Below are 25343 nucleotides of genomic sequence, written 5' to 3'. Positions count from 1 at the left end.
TGTTCTTTCTAGGCTAGACTGGAACTTCTTAGAGAATAAGAAATGAACTTCGATATTTGTTTGTATGATACGTTTAAAATGACTGAAAGTAATTGGATGCATAAGAAATCTCTATAGCAAAAATAGCTGTTTCAAAAACTTGAGAGTTGACTTATTTATAATATGACAAGAAAGTTCCAAAAAAATTTTAAAATAAAGGAATTAAAAGTTTGTATCAGTTGATTTTCCCCAATAATGCTAAAGTGGAATTTTGCAGTTAGTTCATACAACGTGAAACTTTATGTAGATATTTTCAGGGAAAAAAAATCTCAGTCTAAAGATATATTTTAGAATTTGGCACTTACTTAGTTTTTACTTTTACTGAGTTTTTCCTCATTTTTGCATGGCCTCATGCCAGTTTTATTAGAAAACTTCAACAGTGCCAGTTCCTTAATGTAATGGGTTTTTAAACTTGTGTTCATTGTACTCTAAAACTTGTAGAAGCAAGAATTTAGAGCGAGGGTTGTAGAGTTTTCAATATGCTGAGAGCCTGTAACTTTGAAGATTAAGCTGCATTTTCATGATAATAGCTGTATGGATGGTAGATAGTACAGTTGTATTTTGAATGAATATTGTTCTAGAGGCACTTTAAGTACAGTCACCCTTTATCTTCCTGCTTCATTCTGACTCTTGGAAGTAATGCAGTGTGTTTTATTCAAAGCCCACACTGGCTCCAGCTTAAGTCCGTCTTTGGTTGGTTGGGTGAGGATGAGGAGCCCTCTGTGGGAGCTAGAGATGGATTCGAGAACGCAGGTTCGTTGCTTAGTTGGGAGGGCTACCCAGTGGTTTCTTTTTTCAGATACATCTATTCATTCCTTTGAACGTTTTTTTTAGATAGGATATATGAAAATAATAAAGACTCATTTTTCTTTTGTTGCTCATGCCACCAACATCAGTCCTTGTGAAATAGCCTGTTTTGCTTTGTGCTTGCTGAAATGAATTTCCCCTCCCATTAGAGGTGCTGATTCACGTGCCCTGTTGTGACATGGGTTACACTGGTGACTGAGTAAATAAGCAGAAAGTGATACGAGGACTCCAACAAGTTTCCGAAATCATCTGTTGACGGTTTACCTCACTAGGCAAATACTGACTCTGAGCCTGTTTATGGAGTCACATCGTTTGGGATCGCTGTTAAAAGTTGCTGTGCATCCTCCAAATATTGACTTTTCTTGTTTTTGTTTCTTATTTTCACAGAGATTTTCATTATGAATCCAGATTATCATCAGCTGACTTAAGCTTTGCACATGATTTTTTTTTTTCCAAAAGAGTTTTGCAGTTTTCTTTTCCTTAAAGAAGACCAAGCATGTGAATAACTGAGATGAGGTTGCAGGCCGTTGTTGTCAGTGAGTTCAGCATTCTCTGTGCGCACACTGGTCTATCAGGAAACGAAACTGGCTCTAGATAGAGGTTACTTTGACAGAATAGTTCTTCCTCTTAGAAAATGTAGATTTTTTTTAGTGGCTTTAGAAAATGCAGATTTTTTTTAGTGGCTTGAAAATATAGAAGCATCTGAAAAGCAAGTCTTGAAGTAAATGTTCCCCTGTGATTTTTTCCTACTTACATTCCCTTAACTCAGAAAAGAGTGAATTGCTCTTAGGATGCCGTTCCAAGAGAGAAAAATATGTATAGATTTTGGAGTTTAAGGCAAGCAGCGGTAAATTTCTGTCTGAATGAGGAAGTTGAAAATAAATTTGAAACATGTTAAATTATATGTCATCTGTGTTCTAAGTCTGTGAAACCAGTACCGCCCAACCAGATGACTCAAAACCTGCCTGAAGGGACAATTTCTCACTTGTTGGCTCTGAGGTTTCCTTCCTGTTTATCAGACAACTTTATTAATTTTTTGCATGAATTTAACAAAATCCAGTAACTATTTTTTAAAGAGTAGGAAATGAAACAATTGCAGATGAAACATTTTCTTTGCTTTGCTGACCTAATTTTGTGGTGAATTCTGCCCTCCAAAGATAAAATAGAACTTGGTTTTCTGTGAGAAAAAGATAATGTTAATCTTGAAAACAGCCTCATTTTTTTTCTTTGCTTATCTCTTTAGATCACAGTCTGTTTATAGTGCATGAGGAAGAACTAGGAAATATCAATTACTTCAGTAATTGAATTACAGAATTACAGAACTGAAAGTTTCTCATAAAATAGTTCGGTATTTGTCACAGTTGAAAGACAGTTTTTCTTTTTGTTGGTTAAAGTCTAAACTCTTAAAATATTGGCTTTATAATCCCTTCACTATGAAACAGATTGATATGATTGTGGTTTGTATTGTTGTTGTTCAAGTGTAAGTGCTCCAAAATTTCTACATCCAAATGAGTGCCTGTAAAACAGTCATTTTGAGAGGATAGATTTAATTATCCTCTCAGTATATTTCTTCCAGACACGCTGTCACTGATCAATATATTTATTCCAAAAATATTGTCACTGATCAAAATGTTTTTGCCCCTCTTCATTTGGAGTTATCGTCATACTTTGTGGCAAATTCTTTAGCATATCCTCAGGAGCCAGCCATTTTTGTTCTTTGCATATTACAAAACAAATAATATTCGTTGTAAAATCTTCAGGAAATACAGATAATACTAAGGAATCACCCTTAATCCCACCACCAATAGATAAACACTGTTAATGTCTTTTCAGACTCGTTTCTGGGCATACTTTTATATACCTTCAGTTTGACATTTTCCGGAAACTGACAAATCCCTCCCCCCCTTTTTTTAAACAAACACCATTTTCTAATCTGCTTTTCTCACTTTTATTTCAAATATATTGAGACTGATTTTCTTATAGGCTTACAATTTGATCTGAAGGCATTTAGAAATGGAAGCCATATGATTATATATTAAAAGTAAATTTCCTTTATTAATTTGTTATATAAATAGTTGCAGTAAATTCTGACTGCATAATCTATCAATGTTACTACTTTGAAGAGAAAATACTTTTTTTGTGGAGGCATTGATTTTTTTTTCCCCACTATCTTAACCATTTGTTTTAGTTCCATATTTTTTTATTGTGGTAACAAAACACATAACATAAAATTTACCTTCTTAACCCATTTTTAAGTGTACAGTTCAGAAGTGTTAAATATGTTCACGTTGATGAGGAAAAGATCTCCAGAACTTTTTCGTCTTGCAAGACTAAAACTCTATACCCATTAAATAACAACTCTCCATTTCCTCCTCCCTCAGCCCCTGGTAACCACCATTCTACTTCCTGTTTCTATGAATTTGACTGCTTTAGATACCTCATATCTATGAAATCATACAGTATTTCTCTTTTGTGATTGGCTTATTTCACTTAGCCTAATGTCCTCGAGGTGCTAATATAACATTGTGTATATATGCCACATTTTGTTTATCCATTCATCTGTCCATGGAGACTTGGGTTGCTTCCACGTTTTAGCTGTTGTGAATAGTGCTGCTATGAACGTGGGTGTGCAAATATATCCTCGAGACCCTGCTTTCAATTCTTTTGGATATATACCCAGGAGTGGAATTGCTGGATCATATGGTAGTTCTAGTTTAATTTTTTGAGGAACATCTGTACTGTTTTCCTTAGTAGTTGCACCATTTTACAATCCCATTAGCAGTGTGTAAGGGTTCCTTACACAGTTTCTTTATATCCTCGCCAACACTTGTTATTTTCTGTTTTTTTGATAGTGGCCATCCTAAGGGGTGTGAGGTAAGAAAATACCTATTTAAAAAAATGTATAGATAATACTGAAATACCTTTTCCTTGTAAAAGGTCAAAACAGTACAGTTAAGGTAATTATCAGGTTCCTGTTGTCTGCCTCCCTCTAATCGCTTTCTCAGAGAAAACCTCTGTTACCAGTTTGGTATGTTGCCCTCCAGATTAGAAAGGATTGCTGTATAAAATAGAGGTACTGTACTGAATGCTTATTATGGGGGGAGGGCATATTCTTTTGATGTTTTAAGAATATGGACTCATTTAGTTTCTCTTTATTTATTTATTTTTAATTGAGGTTGTAATAGTTTATAACATTGTGAAATTTCACTTGTACATTATTATTTGTCAGTCACCATATAAATGCTCCCTTTCACTCCTTGTGCCCATCCGCCAACCCCCTTCCCCCTGGTAACCACTAAACTATTCTCTGTCCTTGTGTTAGTTTATCTTCCACATATGAGTGAAATCATATGATGTTTGTCTTTGTCTGTCTGGCTTATTTTGCTTAACATAGTACCCTCAGAGTCCATCCATTTTGTTGCGAATGGGACGATTTTGTCTTCTTTTATGGCTGAGTACTATTCTATTGTATATATATCTATATATACCACATCTTCTTTATCCAGTCATCACTCAGTGGGCCCTTGGGTTGCTTCCACTTCTTGGCTATAGTGAATAATGCTGTGATGAACATAGGGGTGCATAGGTCTCTTTGAATTGTTGATTTCAAGTTCTTTGGATAAATACCCAGTAGTGGGATAGCTGGGTCATATGGTATTTCTATTTTTAATTTTTTGAGAAACATCCATACTGTTTTTCCATAGTGGCTGCACCAGTTTTCATTTCCACCAGCAGTGTATGAGGGTTCCCTTTTCTCCACATCCTCTCCAACATTTGTTATTTTTTGTCTTGGTGATTATAGCCATTCTAATGGGTGTAAAGTGATATCTTAGTGTAGGTTTTGTGTGTGTATGTGTGTGTGTGTGAGGAAGATTGGCCCTGAGCTAATATCCATTGCCAATCCTCCTCTTTTTGCTGAGGAAGATTAGCTCTGAGCTAACATCTGTACTCATCTTCCTCTATTTTATAAGTGGGATACCTCCACAGCATGGCTTGATAAGCGGTGCATAGGTCTGCACCTGGGATCCAAACCTGCGAACGCTTGGCCGCTGAAGTGGAGCATGCGAACTTAACCACTATGCCATGGGGCCGGCTCCTATCTTAGTGTAGGTTTGATTTGCATTTCCTAGTTTCTCTTTATTTTTAATTCAATTTACGACACGTTATGAAGGACCGCAATGTAGCCTGATACGGGCAAAATTGTTGATTGTTTTCATCATTTTGTTTTATCCTAAATTCTTTCACGTAGTTTATTTTTTGTTCTATGTTAGTTTCTTAGAACAAGAATAACCTCAAAAGCGTTGTCAGTTTTCGTAGACCTTTTTTTAAAAAAAAATCCATTTCAGATTTTTACCTCTTAAACAATTGAAAAAAAACTGATTAAAAACATCTTGTTTTTAAATGAAAAATTTTTTCAGATGGAAATTATTCCAGAAAAGGTTGATTGAAGATCAAAGAACCAGTGTAACATTTGGGGAAAAAAATACATCATTGTGCCTCATTTCCTGTAAATAGAGGAATATCTAATTTTAAATGACATTTACTTTTAAAATGTCCCCAAATGCATTTATTTTCCATAGTGATATAAAGGGATCTTATGCAATAGCTTTGGAAACAGCTGTACATTTTAATGTACAGATTATATGGCAGCTAAGTTATATAATAGCTAAAATGCAATAATTAAGGCATTAGATTTATTTATGCAGTTTTTGATACCAAATTATTTTGAGTAGATTATCATCAAATCCCCATCTGACCTTACAAGGGAACTTCTTGACTGAGAATGTTTTTGATATTATTAAAGTAGCCGCCATGGTTTATGGTTGCCTGTATTTGCTCTCTATTGAGATTGCATCTACTCATGGGTATAGCTGAAAAGATTGTATTGTGTCAGAAATCATCCTCACGTCCCAAACTTTTGTTTTCTTTTGTTACTGCTCTTTACAGAGGCTGTTCCTAGTGACACTGAATCTTAATAACATCAATCTGTTGGATGACTGCTAAAAAAAAAAAAAAAAAAGCAAGGGCTGTCCCAGCGTCGTGGTGTTTGGGTTCCTGCGCTCCGCTTTAGTGGCCGGGGTTAGCAGGTTCAGATTCCAGGTGAAGATCTACACACCACTCATCAAGCCATGCTGTGGCAGGTGTCCCACGTATAAAGTAGAGGAAGATGGGTATGGATGTTGGCCCAGGGCCAATCTTCCTCAGCAGAGACAGGAGGATTGGCATCGGATGTTGGCTCAGGGCTGGTCTTCCTTACCAAAAAAAAAAAAAACCACATAAACTTTCTGGTCGTTAATTCTGCCTTCTCTCTGCAGTTTCCCAGAATTTCCCAGTTCTGGTACATTATTCCTTTTTCTGTGTTACTCCTGTCCCTTGTCTGTTAGTGCCCTTATCACAGGTGGTATAATTATTTGTTTATCCACGTTATTAGATTGTGGAGGCAGTGACCACATCTTATTGTCTTTGAAGTCTGTTTTCATTAAAGAGTTGCTTTGATGTTGTCCTTTAACTGTGTGGCTTATGGGGCCATTAATTGAGGTAGGGAAACTCAGAAAAACAGATTTTTGGAGAAAGATAATTCATTAAGAGGTAGCATTTGAAAAATCTGGTGAAGATGTCCGTGGGGAGTTAGACATACAAGCTTGAGGCTTGGGAAGGCCAGGGCAGAGAATACTGATTGGGGAATCAATAGCATAGGGTGGGAGTTAAGGACTTAGATTTAAATGAAATTGCTCTGGAGTGAGAAGAGGAGAGGGTTAAGGACTACTCTGACTCATCAACCTTGAAGAGATGGGTAGAGGAAGAGAGGCCCAAAAGGAGAGCGGAAGCGCCCTTCAAAGCTTGTAGAATGGAACTAGAGTGGAATCTTGGAAACCAAAGGAAGAGAGAGTTTGAAGATGGTGGAGTGGTCACCATTTTCAGGATGTAACCGAGATGCCAGGTGTCCATTGGAGTTTAGTAACTGGGAGGCCATTGATGGCCTTGGGAAAAACGGTTTTAGGTACCTTTGAGTAGTGAAGGGAGGAGGGAATAAAGTAGAGAAAGCACACAGAGTCTGTCTTTGTAACTTTGTGTTGAAATATACATACAGAAAAGTGCATGGATCATAAGTGAATTTTTATAAACTGAGCATACTAGTATATTTAGCACTCTAGAACCCCTCATGGCCTTTCTGGTCACTCCCCAGCTTGCTAAGGGTATCCACTATTCTGCCTGCTAACCATGGTCTATTTTAAAATAAATTTGTCACTGGAGGGAGATAGAAAGGATAGGGTGGTAGAAAGGGAACTAGGGGTAGAGGGTATTGGTTGTGTTTTGTTTAAGATGGGGAAGATTTTCTTGAATGTAAATAAATCTCATAACTTCTCTCGTGGGTGGCCTGTCACTGTTTCTTTTTATGTTTAGGATGATTTTCATTTCATTCTTTCATGTTTTTAAAACTAAGTACTGTGAAATGAGTTGACAACAGTGACTCCATTTTGTCCCCCGGACTCCATCTTGTTAAAAATATGAAACTATGCTGACCTTGCTGACTTACCAAAAGGGAGTTATTTGCTGAGAAAGGACTTTCTGAAAGACTGTGCAAAAATATACTTTTTCTGGTAACAACAAGATGTCCTTGAGTGAGCTAATGAACTGTAACATAAATTGACCCTCCCTAACAAACAACCGAGGTGATTGTTCTGGGCTCTCCTTGTTGCTAAGAAAAACTCCTGACTTTTACTCCTCAGAGGGACACCTTTCTGGCTGCTGCTGGAACCTGTGTTCCCCGAATTGCATTTCTTTTTTTTCTTTTCTTTTTTTCTTTTTTTTTTTTTGGTGAGGCAGATTGGCCCTGAGCTAACACCTGTTGCCGATCTTCCTCTTTTTGCTTGAGGAAGATTAGCCCTGGGCTAACATCTGTGCCCATCTTCCTCGATTTTATATGTGGGATGCTGCCGCAGCATGGCTTGATGAGTGGTGTAGGTCCGCGCCCAGGATCCAAACCTGCGAACCTCGGGGCACCTAACCTAACCACCATGCCACCAAGCCGGCCCCTGAATTGCATTTCTAAGATCCCAAATAAACGTTCTCCATTTGTTTTGCAGTTGCCTGCTTTTTCTAAGCTGACAGTATGTTTGAGTGTTTACACAAACTTAAGTTGAATAACTGTTCCCCACGCATTTGCTTGTGGAATAGTGATTTTCTAAACTTGGCTGATTGTGGGAATAGATTCTTGGGCCTCTCTTATGTTTACTGAATCAGACATTCTGGGGGAAGGCATTGGAATCTACGCTGCTAAAAAACTCCCCAGGTGATTCTGAAACCTTTTGTGTACACAGGCATGCAAAGCAAGGCTTACATTTTATCGAAAAGGAAACTGGTGTATATTTTAAATGGAAGGTCTAATAAGATAATAGGTTTGTAATTGTGGGAGAATAAAGGGTCAGCCTCTTAAAAGTGGGAGAGACTGTATACTGGATTCTCCATCGCATTGAAAAAGAAAGCAAGTAGCCAGGGTTTTGAGCCCCATCATTCATGAGAGTCCTTAACTGATTCTAAGGGTGGCTTATTTAGCTTGAGATTTTTATTTGTCTTTAAAGCAGTTTTACTGGGGCACATCAGAAAGTGGTCCTGGAGCTACAGAGTTCTGGACAGTACTTTTATTTACAAAACAAGGACAGTTTAGCCTTCTGGGTACCCATTATGGTGTAAGTGTTTGTGACCTCACCAGATTCATATCTTGCTTAACTGTGTGCAAGAATCTGCCCTTGCTGCTGGGACTGAAGGCTAAACTCAATCTTATGCCTGAGTCTTTTTAAAAAAATTTATTTTTTAAGTTGTGACCTGAGTCTTTGAGTAACCTCATAAGCTTCCTGGAAACTCTGTAAGGGCAGGCACCATGTCTGCTTAAGTGCTGTGTCCTGTTTAGCACTGTGTCTGACACAGAGCGGGTATGCAATAAATACTTGTTTTTGAAATAAAATTCTAGTTGACCTTTTCTAATTGTTATATCATCTACAATCCTGCTTACCTAGCCAGATTTGTTTTGCTCTCATCAGTCCTTGGTGAGCTTCAGTGGAGGGAGTAGGAAGCGAGAAAGTCTTCAAGACAATGGTGGCTACCCCTTTACAACACTTCTTGTTAGGGCCCCATCCAACCAAACGCCAATCCTGGTGCTCAGTTTCCATTGATGATTAAGCCCCCTGTGGACTGTGTAAAACAAAAAAAGTTGAAAGACAAAGAGAGTCCAAAGGTCTAAGATGGAAAATATACCTTGGTAGGGAGAGTATAAGATATCTTGCTGGGGAATAGAATCAGAAAGAAAGAAAGAAGGATTAGCCACATGAGCCAGAGAACTCAATGATACTCTCCCTGAGGTTTGCAAAGCTAAGGGTCACCAATTCTCCTTTGTCTGAGCCAAATTTTAGTTTTCCCTATGACTATGGGTCTCTTACAGCTGTTTTCAAAACCTCAGACAAGGCAGTGCGTTGGGGTTCTTACTTTGAGACCTCCAACTAGCTGAATTCCAGGAGAGGCATCTAGTAACTGAAGGGTCCTCTCCAGAGGATAGACTGGATCTAAAGCAACACAGCCTTTGGATCTACTTAGTCAGTAGCTGTAGCTTAGCCCTCATTGAAGATGCAGCTCTTAACACAGTGGGCTTGACTTTGATCTAGCAAGCCAAACTCATGTCTAACCTGCTCTTGGAAGGTGCATATGTACCTACTTTCTGAGCCAAGCCATCTGCCCTGGGTGGGAAGTGAGCCTGGCAAACAAGGATTCTCAAGGACTGTCACCTGGGACAGTGAATGCTCAGGCCATGGGTACGCGCAGTCTAGAGGTTGCTGCCCCTCATCAGAAAAGGTCCAGAGGACATCTCATTTCCCAGGAGGTATTTTCAGTCTGGTTGTACCATAATGGGTCAGGATCCCTCATGGAGAGAGAACGCCTTTGTGTTTGTGTGTCACAAGGCCACCCAACAGGAGTGCCCATGGGAGAAAAGGTGACAAAGCCAGAGCTTTAGAGATAATGACTCAGACCCTGGAAGTTGGTTAAATCTTTCTTCAAGGCATCTAACTTGCATTTTAGTGTTCATTTTCTTCCTCAGGGAGACAAAGGATTAAAGAAGGTTCTTTGCTCCTTCTTTTCCCCTCACACTTTCCTGGGGTGATCTCTGCCCATTTTAATAGCCTTTCCCTTCTGAAATTCTGATACTGAATGGGTTGGCCTGAATACTCAATATGAGCAATACAATAAAAGTTTGTACCTTTTGACCCCCTTCACCCATTTCACTCACCCCCTGCCTCTGGCAACCTGTTCTCTGTATCTATGAGCTCGGTTTTTTTTTTCCTTCAGATTCCACATATAAGTGAGATCGTATGGTATTTGTCTTTCTCTGTCTGACTTTTTTTTTTTGTGAGGAAGATCAGCCCTGAGCTAACATCCATGCCAATCCTCCTCTTTTTGCTGAGGAAGACCAGCCCTGAGCTAACATCTATTGCCAATCCTCCTCCTTTTTTTCCCTTTTTCTCCCCAAAGCCCCAGTAGATAGTTGTATGTCATAGTTGCACATCCTTCTAGTTACTGTACGTGGGACGCCGCCTCAGCATGGCCGGACAAGTGGTGCATCAGTGCACGCCTGGGACCTGGGATCCGAACCCAGGCCGCCAGTAGCAGAGCGCACGCACTTAACCGCCAAGCCACAGGGCTGGCCCCATCTGTCTGACTTATTTTACTTAGCATAATTCCAAGAGGAGCCACCTTTGATGCTGGAAAGGAAGGTGACCCCCCCCCCCCCAAGATGTTGGGCAGTGCATCAGCATTAGGCTTGTCTGCCTGTGAACCGTTTTTACTAGGCTCTTTGCAAAGGTTTCCATTGCGCAGGTCCATACCACCTAGTTCTTTACCATGGTCAGTGTGTGACTGACTCTTTCCTAGGAATGACCCTTGATCTGTAGTTCCCACCCATATTTTGGCATGAACTTGGCACGGTTTAGGTGTGCATGAATTTTTTTTGAGATATAGTTTACATACAGTGAGATGTACAGATTTTAAGTTGCACAGATCTTACAACAATTTGAATTTTGACAAATGTATACACCTTCTGTAACCCACACCCTTGTGAAATATAGATCATTTCTGTCACTCAAGAAAGTTCCCTTGTGCCCCTTCTCAGGAAGTCCACCCCCCCACACACACTTGACCCCCAGGCATCAACTGTTCTGATTTCTAACACTGTGTATTAGGTTTGAGGCCATGGATTTTAAAACATACAGATTTTATTAAGGTCTTGATGTGAGAGATGTCAGAAAATAATATTTATTCAAGTAAATCACTGCCTCTCAATGGGAGGGAATGCCCACCAGGAGACTTTTGGCAGTGTCTAGAGACATTTTTGACTCATAACTGGGAGGGGGTGCTACTGGCATCTAGTGGGTAGAGGCCAGGGATGCTGCTAAGCCTCCTGCAGTGCACAGGACAGCCTCACAACAAAGAATGATCCAGCCCAAATGTCAATAGTGTGGAGACTGAGAAACCCTGAAGTAAATCACATGCTCTCTGCAGAAAGAATTGTGGCTCTGGGGGGTGTTAATCTGTGGATTTCCCAAGTCTCCTGGGAGGAGGTTTGTTTTTTCTTTGTTTAGTTTGTTGAGAGCCTGCAGGAAGCTGAAAGGGCAACTGCAGGAGCAGGCTTTCCTGGGTGCTGCCGCCCTTGTGGCTGCAGGTCTTGCTGTGGAATGGGAGTGAGGGTGGGCTTGGGGGGAAAATTAACAGAAGAGTAAGAAGAAGAAAACAACTTGGGCAATAAAGGGGCAGGCTGAAGCTAATATTAAAACTGGAAAAATGGATAAGATAAGAGGGAAAAATAAAGTAGAAATTAATAATCAAGAATCCAATAAAATATTAAATTTAAAAAGTGAATGAGTTGAGATTGAAAATAAAAGATGAAAGTGAGAATGATCATTAAGAACATAAAAGTGGAAATCTGAATTAAAACGATAGAAGGCCATAAGACGAAAAATGAAATATGTGAAAAGCAGATAGGATTAAGGGTTGAAAGCAGGAATCAAGAATGAAAAAGGTCAACATAAGGCAGTATTTCAAACGAGGATGAAGATAGGGGACAATATGAACCCCAAATGCCTGGAGTCTCCAGTGCTGGATGGGGGTGTGAGAAAGAGGTGGGGCATCAGCTGTTGCCGATAAGGAAGGGAGTTGAACAAAGTCTGGTGGGCCAGCTGGGTCAGTGGAAAGTCCCCAGTTCAAGCAGTGTTGTCTGTAGGTCGTGGACGGACAGAGAGCACTGAGTTCACACCTCCAGATACCAGCAGCCCAATAGGCCCTCCTCAGGTTCCGGGAGGGGACTTCCTCCTGAGAACTGTCAGAACTCTTGGGTGGCACAAGCCTCAGCCACCCTGGCCCCTTTCAAAGAGCTATGGGGGGAAAAAGAGCTATAGATTTATTAATTTAAAGATTTTATTTATTTATTTATTTTTCCCCCAAAGCCCCAGCAGATTGTTGTGTGTCATAGCTGCACATCCTTCTAGTTGCTGTATGTGGGACACGGCCTCAGCATGGCCAGAGAAGCGGTGCGTCCGTGTGCGCCCGGGATCCGAACCCAGGCCGCCAGCAGCGGAGCGCGCGCACTTAACCGCTGAGCCACGGGGCCGGCCCTGGATTTATTAATTTAAACAGTGAATTTTTAAAAATTAAAAGCCCTTCTACGTAGGTTGTAGCAGTTTTCTGGGAGGGAATGTTGATCTCTGTAGGTTGTATCAGAGTGCTGCTGGTCCTGCGTAATGGTTGTGGGAGGCAGAAACCACATTAACTGATGTCAGCAGTAGCTGGCTAACTTTTACCCTGGAAGCAAAAGAAATTTGTAGCAACATTGCTACAAATTTGAATTGAAATTAAGCCCTTTCAGGATGAACACTTAATACTTCAGGGTGTGTTAATTTTTGTTTTTGCTGAGAAAGATTCGCTCTGAGCTAATATCTGTTGCCAGTCTTCCTCTTTTTTTGCTTGAGGAAGATTATCCCTGAGCTAACATTTGTGCCAATCTTCCCCTATTTTGTATGTGGGTCATTGCCGCAGCATGGCTGATGAGTGGTGTATGTCCAGGCCTGGGATCCAAACCCGCGAACCTGGGCAACCGAAGTGGAGCATGCCAAACCTTAACCACTGCACCACGGGGCTGGCCCTTGTTAATTATTTTTAAACCAGTTAAAGTAATAACCACTTTTTTTTTATATAGCTTCTAGCTCTTATTTTGCTTCTGAAATATGAGAATTTCTTTTTTTTGTATGACTCCAGGCATCCGTTCCAACAGATATTTTTGTTATGTTTTATCTAGCATTATATGTTTTGTGAGTATTACAGAATAGGCTATTGTTTCACATTACAGGCACTGCAAATCTCAGTAATATGATTTCCGTGATGCTAAATCATCCTAAGTAGTTAGAGCAAGTCAACCTCTCATTTATTTTTCCCCTCTCTTCCTTCCATTCATGCAGGTAGTAAATAGTTATTGAGCATTTCTTATGTGCTAGGCACATAAGAAGGGCACTAGGAAGGAATACAGAGTAAGACACAGCCCCATGCTGAAAGGGCTTCCAGTCTGTTAGGGAGAACTTGATAGACATAAATAAATGGATAAATAAGAAAAAAAGAAACGTAACGAATCTCCCTGCTGTTAGTCAGTTGTACAGAAAGACAAAGCCAGGCGCCGTGGCTTAGTGGTTAAGTGTGCGTGCTCTGCTGCTGGCGGCCAGGGTTCGGATCCCGGGCGCACACCGACGCACCGCTTCTCCGGCCATGCTGAGGCCGCATCCCATATACAGCAAGGATGTGCAGCTATGACATACAACTATCTACTGGGGCTTTGGGGGAAAAAATTAAAAAAAAAAAAAAGACAAAACCAGTATAGGACATTCTGGGCAGAGGAATCAGCATGTGTGAACCCACGAAGCTGGGAAACAGCATGGGAGAAATATATGGAGTTCAAGTTTTGTGGGAGAAGGCAGAGTGACAGAGAAATGAGGTTAGAGAAGGTTATGCGGTCAGATCATAATGGGCCTTGTTTTGGCCCACATAAAAATCCTAGGTAATAAATACAAAAGATCTCAAACAAGGATAGAAGATAATCAGGTTTGCAGTTTAGAAAGATCATTCTTTCGCAGTGTGGTTGAGTCATGAGAGGGCCAAGTGAGCAGTTACAATGCTGCTAAAAGAATCCAGGGAAGAAATGAGGGCCCAGGGGAAGATTGTACAGGAGGGGATGAAGAGGAGAAAGTGAATTGAGATCATTCCCTAGGCAGAATTAACAGAACTAAATGAGCAATAGAATGGGAGGGGTTGGTGAAGATGACCTCAGTTTCTGATCGGGTTGTCTAATTGGGTGGTGGCAGCGTTCCAGAGAGAGGAAGTAGAGGAAGAGGGGCAGGTCTGGGGGAGAGATGCTAGATGGTCAAGTGCTGTGTAAATGTAGGGGATTATTACTGAAAAAAAGCTTTCTGACTTGATTCCACAGCACGTATCCACCCATCAGGCTTAGTGTGGACTTTGAGGCACAGACAAGATCCTGATGAATTGGTTTTGGATGTGCTTGGCCTGGGGAGCTTGTGTCCCATCTAAGTGGAAATGTCCAGAAGTTACAAGATAAGTGAGTGGAGCTCAGGAGAGAGCTCTGTGCTGGAGCTGCATATCTGAGAGTCACTGGCTTCGTGTTGAAGCCATGGGCCTGAGAGACCCAGTCAAGGAGAGCAAGGCTCAGAAAGAGATTGAGTTTGGGATCTGAGATCGGGGGAGACCAGCTCTGGATGGGAATGGAAAGGGAGAGGTTCTGAAAGTTTTGATTATTATAATAACAGAAATAATCTTCACTCTGTTTGGTGAATCACTAGGTGAGAGCATTAAAAACTCCTTCCCTTGTTGTTGGTGTGTGTGTACGTGTTTGTATGTGAGTGTGAGAGAGAGAGAGAGAGATTGAGACTATTTTATAGTTTTAAATTCATTTCATAACATTTTCTCTGTTCTTTCTAAAAGCATGTATATACGTGTGTTTTTGCGTGTTATCTTTTACTTACGTGAAAAGCTAAGTAGGAAAACTTAGGAACTACTGTCTTGGAAATTAAGATAAAGGTGACCTGAAATTGTAAGTCTGTGAGAACATGTCTTTTAGGTTCTGACTTCCATAAAACTTGAGGAATACATTTATTTCTCATAAAGCACGATAAGCCTTTCAGGGCAGGAGCGGCTGAGGTGATGAATGTGCTCATGTTATGCACGTTCAGTTTGTGGCATTGGGAGAAGGCTTAAGATTGCCTCTGTGTTTCAGGTAATTCAGAGGTCCGTGGGGCCGGCCAGCCTGAGTCTGCTCACCTTCAAAGTCTATGCATCACCAAAAAAAGACTCACCTCACAAAACTTCCGTGAAGGTTAATGAGGTAACATGCTGTTCATGTTGTGATACATTTTGAACTTCTGATTTAGTTACTATAGGAAGTATACAAATCGTATATTAGGAAGATATGACAGTTTAGAAGATATTGAAAAGAAGGAAATATATTTCCTTATGGTTTGTTTTTCTTTGTAGGAAGCTACTAAATGATGGCTTTTTCAACATATAAACTTTAATTAATGGTCCTTAGCTAAGGGCATAATTAAGGAATATTTTCTACGTTTTTAGTGAAGAGTCTGCTATGTCCCAGTAGATTGTAAGCACAACTCGCTTCTAAGTGATCTGCCTGATTCTAGACTGCTTAGCAAGCCAAGAAAACATTCATATTTTTCCTTGTCTAAGAAATTAAAGACCTGAGCTCATTCGGCTTCTTGGCTAGATTAGAGGCTCATAAGTAGATGCCTAATAAATACTAAATAAATAAAACAAGAAATCTCTCCATTGTTAACATTCTTTTTTGTCTGGACTGCCCACTGGTTATTTTGGATATTTGGTTTCTGTTGACTTTGAGTAAAGTGACATAAAGATCTACCTTCAGTCATGAGTGGGATTACCTGAATGGTGTTTACATAAAGCTAATTAGCTTATCTTTTTTTTTTTTTTTTTTTTTTTTTTTAATTAGCTTATCTTTTGCCCTTTACTCTCTTCTTCTCAGGCCTTGAGACAGTGGCATTTTTGAGTGTGAAGAAGGAGCCAGTAGTGGCTGTGAAAAGTTTCTTCTCTGGGTGGGGAACAAACTTGCTATCTTGCTTTGATTAGCACCAGACTGATTGTTTGAACTAAGTAACATGTTCTTCAGTTACTCTCAAGCTTTTTTTTTTTTACCCCCACTCCCACCCACTCTTTAGAGTAATAGAACCCTTTTTCCGAAGTCAATCTAAGGTAGAATACCAAATACCAGTGTATAAAATGGATAAAGGGTGCTGCTTTGTCTGCTATCAGTAGGGGAGGAGGATTAGACACCTTAGCCCCGCCCTCTTTGCCTTGTCCTTATTCAAGTAAGGTGCAAAGATCCTCTGAAGCAAGATTCAGGGTGCACATAACTCTTCGAGTCACTGCAGCTCATGAATTATTTAGAAATATGCTTACAAATTTAATAATTGATTAGGTTATCTCATTACTGTATACACTTTTTAATTTCTTTTTGTTTTGTTGTTAATGTATGCAGCTTTCACTCTACTCTGTTCCTGAGGGTCAATCTAAATATGTGGAAGAGCCAAGGACCCAACTTGAAGAAAGCATCTCACATCTCCGACATTATTGCAAGCCATATACAAGTTGGTGTCAGGTACAGCTGTTCTGGAAATGGAGTAAACACGTTTCTGTTTAGAGTCAATAGTAAAAAGTTTGTATTGGCTGCATGTTTTCAGAAAAAGGCACGATAAAAGGGCCCCAACTTAAGAGTGCCCCACTTACAAATGTGCATCAGTGCCATCTCTGAGGGGGAGCAGAGAGCCTTAGCTTCCTGGTGGCAGCTGTTGCCAAACCTGCAGAGAGAATTTCCCTCCCACTGGGCAGCGTGTGGCACCTTGACTGGAGAGCGGAGGGCTGGTGGTCCCTATCTTGTTGGTCACAGCTATGAAAACATTATCGTCTAAGAGGGGAGGATATGGGGCTGGAACTCTAGTAGAAGAAAAAGGTTACAATGTAAACATTTATATCAAAATTGGGACCTTTTTCTCCCCCCAGAGAATCTACAAATCAGTATCACTTTAAACAGGAATGGCTACAGAGCATTTTGAATGCTATAATAGGAGGATAGATATCTAGAAAAGGGTGGAATTACATATTTGAGTACTGAACTATTTGCCCCAATGATCAAAGAACTATGTGCTCAGGTTTTAGATCAGGCATTTGTCATTATGTTTATGAAAACATTTCTGTGATTTTTAACATCTGAAACTGAAGTTTACAATCTACAGAATGCTTTCATATGCATACATATATTTGCTGTACTTGATTTTGTAAATTGATGACAAATTAGTAAAAAGTATGTAGATATGTGTGATATGATCTAGATTTACTTGAGATTTACAAGCTCAATTTTCATCTAGAACTCGTTTAAAAATTTTTAATTTCCACTGTCTATGCCAGTGCTGAACTTTTGTTCACCAATTTAGAAAGAAAATAGTAAGCATAGACTCTATCAACAATATAAATTAGGCCATTATACTTAAGTATCATAACCGTATTATTGGGTTATGACATATGTAAAGACTTTATGCATAATATGTTGTAAAATGCTTAGACTTTATTCTCTTCTTTTAGAAGATTTTCAGACCATCTGCTGATGGTGAAGATAAGGGCAGCAAATTTGTGCAAATATTTTTGTATCACGTAGGCATGACTACTGTTAGTTCTCTTTTTTTTTTTTTGCTGGGAAAGATTCGCCCTGAGCCAGCATCTGTTGCCAATCTTCCCTCCTTTTTTTCCCCCTCTCCAAAGCCCCAGTGCATAGTTATATATTCTAGTTGTAAGTCCTTCCAGTTCTTCTATGTGAGCCGCCGCCACAGCGTACCTCCTGACAGAAGGGTGGTGTGGTTCCGTGCCCAGGAACCAAACCTGGGCTGCTGAAGCGGAGTGCGCTGAACTTTAACCACTAGGCCATCAGGACTGGCTCTTTTTTTTTGATCATAAAAGTGCTTTGTCTCTTTACCTTTCAACCTAAGGTTGCTTTTTGTTTGTTACTTTTTCGTTTGTGCATGATACGTAGTGCAGCAAAATACCTCTCTAGATGATAAAATAGTTATCAACATGTTTATTTGCACTACTTCTAAATAAAAAAGCTTTTTTGTGATTATAATGGTTTTATTTTCCTATAGAATGAAGTCTTCATGAATAGAAATGTTTCTAATTCCTGGCTCCTTTCTCAGGCCAACAATTCTAGCCCCTTTCTTCAAGAACTAATTTAATTTTTCTTCATAGTAAAAAGATTATGCTAGCAAAAGAAGTGGGGCATCACTCTAGATGTTGATCTGTAGTTTGTCTTTTTTTTTATGGGCAGAAAAAGCCAATAATGGATTTTAATGAAGTGATATTCAGTTTTTTTATGTTCTTTATGTCCTCCCCCAAATTCAGCTTTTATTATTTAAGGCCGTTTAACAGTATTAGGATAACTTGTTCTGACTTGAACTGAATTAAATAAAACAAATCCTTTTCCAAGTGGCAGCTGGTTCTGATACCTTCTGATTCCCACATATCTCCTTTGGCATCTTCACTGTAGACTTTTCGAAGGTGGGTACCTTCTAGGTGGTCCCTTGTTTTCTTTAGGATCATCTGATATTCATGTACAAAACCTTTTTATCGTTGTTGTTGTTAAGAGAATGTTAACACTTTATTTGCTTCAGGATTGGATAAGTGGATATAGACTCCTTTGTCCCATTAAAGCTGGTCGTTCCTGCTTTAAATGGGCAGTTTTCAGATGTAGGCTCTAAAATCATGGCAAATCAGGAAGTAGACTTACTATGAAAGACAGATTTAATCTCACAGGGAAAGGATGGCCACTTTAATTATCAAGGGGATTGATTTTTGTCCATTCCCTTCAATTTTAATAGAATGAAAGGCTGGGTTGTTGAAACCACTGTACTTGAAATCTTTGCTTCCTGCAGCAATAATAAGCCATTCTGCTGAGCAATTTGTGGCGAAGGGGAAATTACAAAAGAAAAAAAGAACACAAAAAAACCCAGATAGACACTATATCCCTTTGTTCAAAAGGTGTTAATAACATGATAGTTATTCAGTAACGACAGATAATTATTCAGTAACAACAAATATTGTTAACTTTCTAATCAGCAAATCCTACTTATTCATTTTCTTTTCACTTTTTTAGGAAATGTACTCCCAAACTAAGCCCAAGATGCAAAGTTTGGTTCAGTGGGGGTTAGGTAAGTTGATTTTTAATTAGGCATAATCAGTTTCTTCATTAACATTGGACTCTTTAACCGGGATTCCATGGATGGGCTCCAGGAGATCTGTGAATTCCTTAAAATTGTATGCAGAATTTTAGAGCTATGTGGATTTTTCTGGAAAGAGAATCTGTTGTTTTCATCAGATTTCAGAGGACTAGTGTCCCCCAAACGCTCAGGTGAGTCTCTTCAAGATTATTAGGATTGTTGGGATAGCAAGTGTAGATACATGGGATTTTTTTTCTTTAAATCTATTTCCAGGTGCAATGTCCATCCCTAACTCACACTAACCCACACTAACTCATCAGTAGGTTTTAATAATCAGGATAGCTCATTTGCACGGCTATTAATACATGTTATAGAAGTTTAGAAGCAGGAAGGAACTGGGCTGGTATAACTATGAAAGGCCTTATTACATAATTAGTAGTGTTCTTACATTTTTTTAATTTGGTTTTTATTGTCCTTGGTGTGTTTTTTCTCATCCTCTTATCACCAGCACTCATAAACTGGGTTCACAGTCTATGTTCTGACTAACCTCAGTCAGGAACTAGTAAATTAATAAACATTGGTCATATTTCATTCCCCTTGTTGGGCATCTCGGCAAATCAAACTCTTGGTTTTACAAGTGTTTGTTTCTATGATGCAGTAAAATAAAAGTGAGTACAATTTATTTCTTTGTGAAGATCATCATAGTATGTTGATGTGCTGATACCCTTTGAGACTAGCAGATAAATAAATTTTTCATTTGAAGACAGACATATTAATAACCTATAAGTTCTTTAAATTATTCATGTATGTTAATAAGTAACATCTTAATTTTATTAATTTCATAAACACTTATTTAGTGCTTATTATGTGCCAGGTATTAGTCTAAGTGCTTTAGAAATATTAATTTATATTTTCCTCTTAACAACTCTGACGGATACTTTATTACCTTCATTTTTCACCTGAGGAAACTAAAGAACTCCTGATCTTTTATCTGTACATGTCTTTTATCTGTACATGTGTGACTGAAGGGGTCTCTTCATTCTCACCTCTCATTTCCCATTGATTCATAGCAGTAGGCATTATTTACAATATAAGGTTTTTTTCTTCTCTTGGACTTGTAGTTACTGCAAACACTCTTAAGAAGATACATTCCATTATGAGTTGTGGTGTTGTCTGCCAAGGCAGTCAGTCCCATTTCCCAGTAGTCACAGCCAAGACATGTTACCAGAAGCTGGGCTTTGGCTTCAGTGCAGTCTTATAGCATAATTTCTTTCCCATTTCTTTGTGATTTACTCACTTCGACTCAGCTCACCAAGGCCATTTGAGTGTCCTTCTATCAACTGCTCTGTGTGCGTGTCTAGAATTGAGAACACTGTGCTGTAGGCAAAAATAAAGGGAAGTAGAAAATTGCCTCAAATGACTCAGACAAGAAGATGGAAAGAATAAACTAGGTTAAAGGTGAAATAAGTAAAAGACCAGACAGGAACTAGTGCCAACAACACAAGCCCTATAGTAGTATTTAAAATGATCACCACATTTCCCAAATTGCCCAGGAAAAGGAAAACTGGCATGTGTCTGGTATTATCTGGGGGAGAGAATTACTGAGTATTCCAATTAGTTCAATTCAGCGTACATTTGTTAAGTCACCATTGTGACAGGCATTGATGGTCAAGGCTGATTAAGACAGTGGTCACAACCACTGAAGTGCGTATAATAAATTGCTCAATAGTAGCGCAAATACGGAGACAGTCACAGACCGCTATCAAAGGTATAGAGGAAGGAGACTAGTTTAGTAGAGACTGGGGAGATGGGAGCAGTTGGGGAAGGAATTCTGAGATGAATCTTGAAGGAACAGAGTTAGCCACACCAAAATGTGGGAGTGGGACTTGGCTGACATTCCACACAGAGGGCGCAGCCTGATCAAGCCTTGGGGGGGTGATTCAGTGTTGCGTGTGCCAGGAACAGGAAGCAGATAGGGACTGCCGAAGGTGAGGTTGAGAGAGAGACATGAAGGCTTTTTAAGTCATGACCTAGCTGAAATCCATGTGTTAATTCATTCAGTATCAGTCAACTCCTAACAGTGTTTTTAATAAATTACCTATTGAATGAGCATCCACTATTACCCCCGAGGGAAAATAACATAGAAGTCTAAGCAATCCACCATTAAGGAGTGTATGTTGTCCTTGAGGAGACATAAAATACACCCCTGAATAATTAAACACAAGATGCTGTAGGATTAGGTGCCAAATGATGGTACAGAGAATAAGTACTTTAGAGAAAAAAGAGGGGTGTGGGCTGATGAGTATAGGAAAGGCTCCTCTGAGGAGATAGGACTTAAGCTGGCTCTTGTTTGGTGGGATTGGCTCAGTGGAGAGGAGGCGTCATGTGAATGAGGTCATAAGGCATGTTCAGGCATGGTAAATAGGCTCACATGTTGCATTTATTTTTATTTATTTTATCACTATCAACAGTGACTATTTCCCACATATACTTGCACTACAAGTTTCCTTTATTATCCAAAATTATTGTTCTTGAGCTCGAATAATGAGTTTGAATGGCAAAGGATACTTTTTTCCCTGAGTCTAATGTGTCTGGTTCCTGAGTTTCACAGAGCAAGCAGCAAAGCTTCAGATAGCAACAGATCTATCCAAAGATTTATCCAAATCTGTTCTCTTTCTATGTTTGGATAACAAATTTGGATAGAAAAGGATCCCTGTATTTGTTTTTCTCCCCTTGCAAATAGTTGATTTAGATCTGTTGCCTTCAGGAATATGAAAGTAATCTAACATTACTTTATTGCCAGTAGGTCATCAGACCAAAAGTGTTTGAAAATTGGATTCTTGCTATGTGAATAGTAAATCATGTTTATACGTCAGATAAGAAGAATGTGTTGAAAAGAAGGGTATTAGCAGAAAGCAAAGAATACATTATTTGAAAAGCATTTGATACTATATATCCACGTTATATATAAGATTTTTTTGTTCTGTTTTTTAATGAGCAATTTATGGAACTGTTTCCTGGTCTGATTCTATTGTAGACAGCTATGAGTATCTCCAAAATGCACCTCCTGGATTTTTTCCAAGACTTGGTGTTATTGGTTTTGCTGGTGTTGTTGGCCTCCTTTTGGCTAGAGGTAGGTGTAATTTTGTGGGTTTTTTTTTTTTTAAAACAGCTCATAAGGGAGAGGTAAGATATATATTTGGTTCTTGCCTTTTGTTTACATTTTCCAAATAATGAGTTGGTTCCTGAATATTGCCTTCTTAATATATAATTGATATGCTTGTTTTCTCCAGTAGATTTGATTTTAAGCATATATAGAAATTTTTAAAAAGTAAAATGAAAGAAATTGTATACTCGGTTAAAAAAAGAAATTAGTTATCTCTCATAGGCACATTTACTTGATCAAATTACTGTTGCTCTTTGGTACAGAGTGAACTTTTGTTAACCAAAGTCTGTCACACCTGAGAAACTGTTTCTAGATGTTTAATTATTAAGATCAGGATATTAATCACACTAAATAGAACAGTGACTTCATAGAGATTTTATTAATTTCTTGATGTGTCATAGCTCCAGTCAGTGATGATATAAAAACTTTTAAAACACTTAAAAGCTAACGAATGTCAACTTAAAAATATTACTACATTACACTGCTGGATTACAAAACATTTATAGGAAATAAAGGATAAAATACGTCACTATAATAAGATTAATTTGTTATGAACTACTTGAAGTTTCACTGATTGTAAAATAAATGTTTATGTTGTAAAATTCAGACTTTACAAAAATTCCTAAAATAGAAAGTTCCTGAACCCTGTAATGAGACCCCCATAAAGGGTAGCTATAGAGACTAATTTGGTCCCGTTACTCCAATTTAAAAATTTTTTTCTATACGTGCCTTAACCATTATTTTGGAATCTGGCAAAACCCAGCACTGGTGCCACCCCCTAACCTGTGGAATGAACTCCTGTCATAGTTCCTGTGCCCTCCTCCTGTCTTGTGCAGAATATATGAGAATTAAATTTAGAGTTCATTTTTACTAATCGACTTGCAAAATAGTCGAACCAACTTTTTTTTTCTAAACTTCTTTCCCCTCCTTTCTGCAAAGCTGTCCAGAAGAGCATTCCTGTCTTACTGAGATAGTGTTTGGAATTTATGAAGATCCCAAGGCCTGGGGGTTGGAATCTTGGCTACTCTTAGGGAGCTGGGAATGTAGAATCCAGTGAGATGAGCTCCCCCCGCCGCCATAGTTGGAGCACGTGGGGGAGTCTTACAGCCCTACAGAAAACTCCCTGTGCGTGTCTGTGTATATTCCTACACTGTCGAGTGTTTATCCCCCGGGTATCCACTGGGGTGACCATCCTGAGGAAGATTGGGGACTGTGCTCTCCTGGGCAGAACAGCAGCATGAGGACACCCACTACTGCGGGTCCTATTCCTTTGTTTTTGTTTGCTTGTTTATTCCTCTCTCTTTTTCCTTTTTCTGGGAGGACTTGGTAATATTAAAATAATTTAAAACCTTAATTCTTTTTCAAAAAAGTATACACATGCACACATAACAACAGGTCTTTTCCCATGGGTAATGGGGTAGAAGGGCCTGAGGTGAACAATGTCAGAGAGGTCACTAAACAAGATGAGTGGGATAGTAGGTATGTTTATGGGTGGCTGGAATGGTTTGCGGGCCCCTTCAGACAGATGGTCCCCTATGCTGGCAGCAGCAGGATGGGCTCTGAAGGTCCCTTCTAGTAGGATTTCTTTTTTTGTTTTTCTTTTCAGTCTAACATTTAAAAAAATTATTTTAATAAAAATTGTATGTATTTAAAGTGTACATGGTGTTTTGATATACATATAGTGAAGTGATTACTACAGTCAAGCTAATTAATGATTACTACAGTCAAGCTAATTAACATATCTTCTCACATAGTTAACTTTTTGTGTGTGTGATGAGAGTACCTGAAATCTACTCTCTTAGTAAATTTACAGTATTCAATACGGTGGTATTAACTATAGTCATCATGCTGTACATTAGATCTCTAGACTTATTTATCCTACATAACTGCAAGTTTGTACCCTTTGACTGACATCTCCTCATTTCCCCCACCCCTGGTAATCACCATTCTACTTTCTGCTTCTATGTATTTGACTTTTGTAGTCAATGTCGGTGAGATCATGCAGTTTTTTTTTCTTTCTGTGTTTGGCTTATTTCACTTAGTAAAATATCTTCCAGGTTCATCCATATTGTTGCAAATGGCAGGGTCTCCTTTTTTAAGGCTGAATAATATTCCATTGTATATAGATACCACAATTTCTTTATCCATTCATCCGTTGACAGACACATAGATTGTTTCTGTGTTTTGGCTATTGTGATGAATGCTGCAATGAACATGGGAGTGTGGGTATCTCTTTGAGATACTGATTTCATTTCCTTTGGGTGTATACTCATAAGAGGGATTGACGAATCATATGGTAGGGTTTCTTCAGCCTATCTGCTAAGGTAGGCCACCTGAGTTGATGAGGATGGCCACGACTATGGTAGTGACAAGAGGCTCCTCTCTGAGAAGAGAAATGAGTGGATGATCATTCAGAGGAAGTGGGCCCGGCCTGGCCACTCAAAAGTGGCAGGTGGTTGTTGCCCACTATTATTGCCTTCTGGTGGCTCCCCCCAGCACTGGCAGGCAGTGGTTTCCCTCTGGCAATGCTGATAACTTACAGCCCGCACCACTGGCTTCTTAGGAGTTGTGGGCATGAAGATGGGGGAGGAGGCAGGGGATTGCACTTCCTTCCTGAAGTTCTGGGGCCCCTAGCTCATTGTGTGAACCAGTAGGAGCTGGAGGCCCGAGAGATGCTGTTTATCAGCTTTCCCTAGAGGAGTGAAAAATGGCTAGTTGGCAGGTTTGCTGCCCTTCACCTGGTCCTCACCTGTGTCAGCTGCCCCGTTGCTTAGAGCTTCAAGTGTGCAGGTGGAATTCCAGGGGTGTAACAGGCTTTTCTCTTCTAGAGTAATTATATCCTTTCAATCAAGGCAATAGGACAGGGAGAGAAACACTAATTTATTAATAGTCTAGGTTAATAACATTTGTATTCTCTTCTGTAACCCCAGTTCCATCTTTGGGGATTTATCTGTTTAAAGTTTAAAGCCAATAAACAGCACTTACGTTGTTCTGTG

General features: G+C 39.3%; 1 protein-coding gene across 1 annotated transcript in view; it reads left to right on the top strand.

Annotated features, from left to right (window-relative positions):
• APOO (apolipoprotein O) overlaps positions 1–25343 on the top strand; it is a 54082-nt gene that overhangs the window by 7728 nt on the left and 21011 nt on the right. Inside the window, exons 2-5 of the mRNA XM_058535581.1 lie at positions 15167–15274; positions 16457–16576; positions 19118–19172; positions 22219–22314. Coding sequence (XP_058391564.1) covers positions 15167–15274; positions 16457–16576; positions 19118–19172; positions 22219–22314 — 379 coding nt within the window. The remainder of the gene's footprint in view (positions 1–15166; positions 15275–16456; positions 16577–19117; positions 19173–22218; positions 22315–25343) is intronic.

The sequence above is a fragment of the Diceros bicornis genome, chromosome X (assembly GCF_020826845.1).
Source record: "Diceros bicornis minor isolate mBicDic1 chromosome X, mDicBic1.mat.cur, whole genome shotgun sequence".
NCBI lineage: Eukaryota > Metazoa > Chordata > Mammalia > Perissodactyla > Rhinocerotidae > Diceros > Diceros bicornis.
The sequence above is the reverse complement of the archived record's forward strand: the minus strand, read 5'-3'. Positions and strand labels throughout refer to the sequence as shown.